Raw genomic sequence first — 8,294 nt, forward strand, 5'->3', positions numbered from 1 at the left:
TCTCATACATAAATGGTAGGAAAACAATTTAGAATATCTAGTAAAAGCGTTTATAGTCTAAAATAAAAAAAATACACTCTGGTATATTTTGTAGTGAGGATGTGTACAGCATTGTCATTACTTGACAAAGTAAGCAAAGCCTAGTGTCTCTCCGTAATAAATGAATTAATCTATGCACACCACTTAGAATATTGTCTGGGGTGTAAGTTAAGCATCATATAACACCTTGTTATGTATCATAACCATCGGTCAGTCGCAGGGGAGATTCTACATATCTATCAATATCATCAAAACTGGGAAGCAACATATTTGAGATGCTCTAACACTGTTTGTCTGGACAGGTATACTGAAAGGTTAATTAACCGCCAACGTCTGATCAGTTTGGAGGCTGATTGCTCCTCTCCCTCCTAGCACTAGGGAGGAGCATGTTTTTCGAGAGACAATGCAATCTTTCTGTCAGGTCGAGAAATCTTGGTGAGACTACAGTTTGTGTTTGCCTGGTGCTACCCTTGGGATTTGGTGATTGGCTGCCGGGCTGCAGGAATTCAGTTCTTTTCGGACATCACGTGTAGGGAAAAAGGAACGAAGGAACGGTAGTCATCAGAGAGGTTGGCTGGTGAGGGTTCTCTTAGAAAGCTGCACGGGGCAGGAGGGCTGGCAGCTCCACGGCCAGAAACCATCCCACCTAGCTACTTAGGGAATGTCGGAAAGCTACTTCCCAAAGAGTGGAAGCAGGCGGCGCCCAGAAGGGAGCGCACTCCTGCATCTGGCCGAAGGCTCAGCTCGCCGCAGCTGTGCGGCCAGGACGCACGGCTCGAACTCTGAGAACCTCAGGCTCTAGGAACACTTAGCCGAAGCTTGCCAGGGGAAGATCGCCACCGTGCAGAGGCTGCAAGCCTCCTCGGGAGGAGGAGCTTTCAAGTCTAGAACGTCAGTCAGGCCACGCTGGCCGTGAGAGGGGAGGAAACCAGCCCCGAGGGCTGAGAGCTCGTGACCGCTGGAGCCAAAGGTGCAACCGTGTTTCAGGGAGCGATCAGTGGACAGAAGTGAAGCAAAGAACCCTGGAGGATCTGAGATCTCCTCCAGCAAAACGCGTCTAAGGACCTCAAATCCAGTAGTTGACTTGTCCACTCCCCTCGGTGTAAAAATCCCAGCTTCCTGTTAAGGGTCGCGGGTGCAGCTTCCCGGCCGCCTCTAACACCCGGAGCGCGAGAATCCAGCGCACCGGGAGCCGCAGGCGCGGGCCCGCACGGACACAGTGCGCACGCGCAGGGGGTGGGCCGCCCGGTCAGCCGGAGCGGTGACGAGCCCGGAAGCGCCGGCGCGCGCCCCTCCGCACCAGAACTAGTTTTGTTCCGTGTCCTCGGAACGTGAGCCTTCCGGAGAGATCCTCGCCCGCTCCCGCCCGCACCCGCCCGCTGGCCGGCACCGCCGCGATGTCTAGCAACAGTTTCGCCTACAACGAGCAGTCGGGAGGAGGGGAGGCGGCGGAGCTGGGGCAGGAGGCCACCTCGACCATCTCTCCCTCGGGCGCCTTCGGCCTCTTCAGCAGCGATTGGAAGAAGTGAGGACCCGGGCTCGGGGTGCGGGAGCGCTGCGGGGACGCGAGGCGGCCGCCCGCCTGCTCTCGGTTCCTGAGGAACCTCCCTGCCGCCCCCGCTGCGGTGGGTGGGTGGGGTGGCCACGCCGGGTGCCGGGCTCGCTGGGGTCGTCTGGGGACGCCAAAGGCCACGCCGGTGGTTTTCAAACTTTGGTGGAGGAAAAGAAAACCAGTTGGGGAGCCGAGGTTCCTCTTCCCAAACCGTTGACTGAGTTGATGTGAGGTGGACACAGGAGTTTGAATTTTGAACTTCTAGTGAATTCGAGGTCTACGGAATCAGACCTCGAGAAAGTCACTTATTTAAAGGTGACGAGAGTATTTGGGGAAGGAGTAGAGAGTGGGCCAGGTGCTAATTTGGACCCTGCAATGTAGGGACTAAGCGGCGCTCTGGGGTTCTGTATGAATGACAAACTCCCCCCCCCCACCTTTGGCGTATATTTACGTGATGATCTTTGCTCTAGGGTACTTTCCCCCGCCCTCTAAAGCATTGAGATAATATTTAAATAGAGGGCTGTTGTGGGCCAAACCTAATTCTAGTTTCTTTACTAATAGTATGAATTTTAAAAATAAGCACTAACCACATATACTTATTTTTGTAAAAAGTTACTTAGGGTTCACGGCAAATACTGCCCAGAATTGAAAACATCCTTAGCGGGTTCTGTTTTAGTTTGGTTTTTACATTTGGGGTGGGGAGTTGTTGAACTGTGTATAAATATACAGAATTATGACAACTTTGCTAAATTGTAGTTCTCTACCCCTTTCTTTCTGACAGGATGTCATTATGTAACCTTGGCTGGCCTGGAACTCACTAGGTAGAGCGGGTTGGCCTGAAAATAAGAGAAATTCTCCTGCCTCTGCTACCCCAGTGCACACACCACCATGCCATTGCATTTTTTTGATCTTTTATTATTGCACAGTGTAGTAAAGCATAATAGACCAGTACCAGATTGCGCCAGCTTAAGGTAAAGAAGCTGGGCCGATAGTTTTGTGGATGTTAAGAGGTATAACTAAAATAAGGATTTTTGGGGAAGGTAATGGTTAGACAGTCTTGTTCTGTCACTCAGGCTGTCCTCAAACTGGAACTTGCCATTCTCCTGCCTCTGCCTCCCAGGTGCTGATAGCTGAAATTGAGGTTAAAATTTGACTCTATTGGCGAACATTTTGTATAAAGCATATTAATTATCTCTGTGTCCATTACTTCCAGGATATGAAAGTTTAAAACATAGTCGATGTCATCTGTCTCTGTGTGACTCATTGATCCGACAAGGAGTTTATTGTAACTCCACATTTTCCTCAGCAGGAGGTCTCAGCTGTTGAATTTGCATGTGACTCGTGTACACTTGATCTGCTTTTCTGAGGCGTCAGCGGCTGAGGTGTTTTTTCTGTTCTTTCAGGTTGTGTACAGTGTGGGCCTGATTTGGGAGGGAGTGCACGGCTTTCTAGTGTAATTAAAGTTAAAGTTGGATTAAAATGACCGAACACTGAGTGCTTGTGCACACATCCTCGCCATCTTCCTCTTCAGTGTGTTTCTGCGCGCTGGGGCTTTGCCTGGGCAAGTGCTCTACCACCGAGCGCCACCCCCAGTCCTCCGTCCTTAGTGGACTGCACTGCTGCTTCTCTGGTCCCACTTTATAGCTAAAGAAATTGGGAGTCCAGTTGGTTAATTTGCCAAAGGTTACAAAGCTGTCAGAATTTGAACCTAGGGATTATAATCTCAGTTCTTTTTAAATGTGTTTGGATGTGCTATTAATTACTTGAAATTGATGCTGTTTTTATTAGGGAATGCATACAGCTCACCAGAAGTTTAAAACCTGGAACAGTAGCCATAGATACTCTATGACCTCGAAGCTTTCAGGAGTTGAAACATTTTGGCTACTGAGCTGCAGTGTAATGGAGTTAATTGTGTAGAAACCAACAGACTCTTGTTCTGGAAGTGGCCACTTAATCTCCCGGTAGCTCTCATTAAAAACATTTGTCTTTTGAGATAGAATCTCACTATGTAGCCCAGGCTGGCCTCAAACTTGTGATCTTAGACTCTTGAACGCTTGGCTTTACAGGTGTAACTATCACACCTGACTCTTTCCCTCTACCTTTTAGTGGGTTACTTTGAAGTAGCTCCTTTTCTTTTTGTTTTTACTTTGAGATCATTTCAGTCCCCTCCTCCCCCAGTATTTGTAAGGAGAACCACTTTTTACCTAGAATCACCAATTATAGTTTTAGCTTTTAGTGTTTACTTACTTGTGTTGGTATGTTGGTTTGTGCAGTACTTACGGAGGCCGGAAGAAGGCATTAGGTTTCCCTGGAACTGGTGTTAACAGACTGCCTAATACAGTGCTGCAAATGAAACTGGGTCTTCTGGAAGATCGGTATGGGCTCTTAACCACTGTGAGCTGTCACTCCAGTCTAGAGTCACCAGTCAGAACAGAGTTACTGTGCTCCCCTGGTCCTTCTCTCCTCTGCCCTCTTCTCTCTGCCTTCCTCCTTACCCCTTTCTTTTTACGTTCACACACACACTTACATATACACATACATGTCACATGAATTGTTGTCTTCTGAACCATGGAGAGTATGTTTAAATCGTGCCCTTTACCCTCAAAACTTTAGTATATGTTTTTGGTAATAAAACAGTCTCTTTAAGTCATCGCGGCTACAGATATGATCAAGGGCTTTAATATCGGTCAGGATAATATGCAGTCCATGCTTGCATTTTGTTCAGTAGTGCCTTTTCTTTTAGGATGTCCTTTGTTGTGACGGGATCTAGTCTAGTGTCATACAGTATTCATGCAGTGATCATATCTCTTTTCTCTCCATTAGTGATTTCTTGGCCTTTCTTTATCTCCCATGACCCCTTGACCCCATGACATATCTAAAGAGTATCAGCTGATTATTTTATAGTGTGCTAATCAACAGGCGTTTGCTGGTGTCTCATCATCTTTAGGTTTGGATTATACAGTCCTGATTAGAGCACTGTCATAGGTAATGTGTCTTCTGTTGTGACTAGAGACACAGGATACCCGGTCTTCCAACTTTTCCCAGTTAAGAGCTTTTCTGACTATATAATTACTATTTTACCTGCTCCCCTAGTCTGGATCTGTGGGAAGATACCTCAAGACCATTTAGCTAGCTTTTTCATTAAAGTCTTCAGCAGCCAGCTATGAAGTTTTTGTTTTAAAGATTCATTTTATTTTTATTTATCTGTCTATGAGTGTGAATGTGTGTCTCTCTGTGTGTGCACCTGATGTGGGTGCTGGGATAGACTCAGGGACTCTTCACTGTTTGGGCCATCCATCCCTAGTCTAAGATACAAGTCTTCTGAACCCGCCTTACTGTGAGTCCCCATGCTTCCCGTGTCCTCTGCCATGTGCTCTCTTGTCCTGTGTCTTGGGACTCTGGCTGTGAGTGAGGTGCCCCTGTTCCCCGTGTCCTCTGCAATATGCTCTCTCATTGTGTATTTTTGGACTCAGTTCTTTGGTACTTCACTGACTGTTCCAAGGATGTCTAATCTCTTCCCAGTCAGTTACTGAATTGTGTTTTCAGAATTTATTTGTAACTTTGTAACCCTTCTCATCCTTCAAACAGAACCAAAATTGGGGAGGCTTACCTTGTCTGTGAAAGCACATTCTTAGCGTATCTGCTTTGCTAATCATCTCAATGTGTTAGGTTATTGGCCTTAGTGGTTTTCATTTTTTCACTTTTAAATGTAAAGAGCTAACTTATTTCCTGCTCCCCCCAGCCCCACCCTTGCTATACTTTGGATAGTTCGTACTTTCATTGCTTTTAGTTATCATTTAAATTATTTTTCTTTATTTTTCAAGAAAGAAAAAAGAGAAAAAGAAAAAACTTTCCTTATCTTAGTCTGTTTGGATGCATGTGTAAAGAAATAATTTCAATTTCTGGCTTACTATTTAATTGCAAAGTAGTTTCTATATGAAGCGTTAGATGTGTCAATGTTCTGATTTTCTTCTGATCACTTAAAAGAATTTTATTACCATGTAGTAATTGTACATATTTATGATGTTCATTGTGGCATTTCAGCATGTGTGTACATTGAGGGGAATTGATCAAAATAGGATAAATTCTGTTTCCATATTTCTTTGTTTAGAGCCTCTGGCTCCTCATCTCTTTCTCACAACTCTGAAGTAGGTCATTGAGATTATAATTGGTTTACTGTTCTGTGGATGTGTCTTAGGTACTGTTCTGTTGCTGCAAGGAGACGATACCATGATCAAGGCAACTCTTGTAAAAGAAAGCATTTAACTGGGAGTTTGCTTACAGTTTCAGCACATTAGTCCCTGATCATCATGGTATAGACAGGCTTGGCACTGGTGCAGTAGTTGAGAACTTTCCATCCTGATCTGCAGGCAGCAGGCAGACAGCAAGCCTGGTCCTGCTGTAGGCTTTTGAAACCTCAAAGCCCAGTTCCAGAAGCATAGACCACAAGACCACACCTTCTCTAACAAGCACAGGCCCACCAATCCTTCCCAAACAGTTCCACTAAGTGGGACCAAGAGTTGCACATGTGAGCATCTGGGAGCCATTCTCATTCTGACCACCACAGGAGACTAGAACTCCTTTTATCTAACTAGTGTGGTAGTCATCCAGCTCCTCTCTTTTCTCCTCTCAGTTCAACAGAAACATAAGAGTGATTACAAATGTATAATGCTGGTTATACCAGAGCACAGGGTTTCCCGAGTCTCCTTTCCCTAGAGAGCATTGTGCTCTTAGAGAGTTACAGGCGGCGGAAGATGACAAGGTTTAAGTTAATGCTTTCCAACGATGGCAGTGTTCTCTTGCTTAGCTTGGTTGATTTCCTCAAATTTCAGTTTCCTTGTTTCTAGAAAAGTGTGGTTAGTACTTGTCTGTTCTGGGAGATTATATAAGACAGTGTATTTAAAGGAAAGCTCTCATCTTCACTTCTTCCTTTTCTCTTTCTCTCCTTCCTCTTTCCTTCCCCTGTCCCTCCTTTCTGTCTGTCTGTCTGTCTGTCTGTCTGTCTATTTAGAGGTATGATCTCCTACTGTTCAGGCTGGCCTGGAACTCTCTCTGTGTAGACAGATTAGCAGTCCTTTTTCCTCAACCCTTCTTTAGTACTGGAATTACAAACATGAGTCACTGTGCTCAGATGAGAGTGATTCTAAACTAGAATCAAAGCTAGGAAAACTGGTGAGAACGTCACTGAAGTGTTGATGTTGTAGCCTAAAGTCTGAGGAGACTTTTGCGACACGGGTGAAAGAGGGAGAGTGATTTAGGCCCAGAGTGAAGAAGCCAGGAGAGCTGCAGGAAAGCATCCATGTCCAGATGAGAGCAGAATGGACCTCAGTGTTCTCAGCAGTAGATAGAGAAGCGTGGGGATGGTTGAGCCACCCAGGCAGAGTGTGTTAGAGGATGGGCAGTGCACATAAAACCCATTTGCTTCTGAATAGAAGAATCTGGAAAGAGTACAGAGTTAAACATTTGTAAATGGAATGGAGGCCTGCATGTAATAATTAAAGGTTAGCAACCAGGAATTCAGCAATCCATCCCTACTGACGAACTACATTGAAAGGTGGTGGTTTAAGCCTCTGCTGATGTTGGCCTGGATTTGGTGCTTTAGATTCACAGAGCATTTTTAGTGGCTACCGGAGGGCCGCCTGTTTCCCTGAAATGGGAGTTACATTAAGTGCATTTTTATCGAATTATCAGCTTTAGGGTGTCAGCCTTGAGCATTCCTTCGTTCCTTCATTCCTTTGTTCCTTCATTCCTTCATTCCCTCATTCCCTCATTCCCTCATTCCCTCTCGTCTCTAGTCCCAGTGTTTCTCACTGCTGCTGATCTGGGAGATCACGCATATCTGGTTTGTATGAAGCTGCCACAGGTCCAGCTTTATCTCCACCATTCTTGCTCTTTCAAGAAGGCAGTAGACATGCACCTAATGAGACAGACTGTTTAGAATCTGGCCTTAAGTATATTTTTCAAAATAAGCCAGTTCTAGGTGTCAGTACTTCACTAATAGTAAAACATTATTTTGACATAGCTTAAAATGTGTCACTGTGTCACAGTATGAAGCTGTAATGTGTTATGCGACTGTTTCAGTTTCCACTGATGTTCAGTTTTATTAGAATCTGTGTCTTGTTTTTATTTTTTATTTAATGCTTATTTATGGTTTTAGTTGTAAGAGCTTGATCTTCTTTATTCTTACTCTAGTGTTTCTGATTGAATTGTTTACTTTATCCATTGATTCTGTGTCCTTGGGATTCTATGATCTTAGCGGATATTTGTTGAACGTTTACCAAGAGCAATGTTGCTCCACTTTCCTAACACTGCGACCCTTTAATATAGTCCCCATGTTGTGGTGACCCCCAACCATAAAGTTATTTCATTGCTGTTCATAACTGTAATTTGGCTGCTGTTGTAAGTCATGTCACTATCTGATATGCAGGATATCTGTTACACGACCCACAGGTTGAGAACTGCTGACTTAGAGAAATGTCTCACATATTGTAATATTAAATAACATAATTTATGTGAAGTAGATCAGGAAAGTACTTTTTGATTCACAATTTTGCCTGATACGTATCTCTGGGTCCTTTCCCTCTGCTCAGGGATTCAGACTGCGTTAGGACATACTGTCTCAGAAGGCAGTGCTGTTCAGAAGTGAAGTCTTGGAGAGAGAGAGAGAGAGAGAGAGAGAGAGAGAGAGAGAGAGAGAGAGAGA

General features: G+C 44.9%; 1 protein-coding gene across 1 annotated transcript in view; it reads left to right on the plus strand.

Moving 5' to 3' along the window:
• The first annotated feature begins 1,294 nt into the window (after window positions 1-1,294).
• Window positions 1,295-8,294, plus strand: part of Ap3b1 (adaptor related protein complex 3 subunit beta 1) — a 194,903-nt gene continuing 187,903 nt past the window's right edge. The window contains exon 1 of the mRNA XM_028760108.1: window positions 1,295-1,564. Within this exon, the coding sequence (XP_028615941.1) occupies window positions 1,437-1,564 (128 nt within the window). The 5' untranslated portion in view covers window positions 1,295-1,436. The remainder of the gene's footprint in view (window positions 1,565-8,294) is intronic.

Source organism: Grammomys surdaster, unplaced genomic scaffold (genome assembly GCF_004785775.1).
Source record: "Grammomys surdaster isolate TR1022 unplaced genomic scaffold, NIH_TR_1.0 126391, whole genome shotgun sequence".
Lineage (NCBI taxonomy): Eukaryota > Metazoa > Chordata > Mammalia > Rodentia > Muridae > Grammomys > Grammomys surdaster.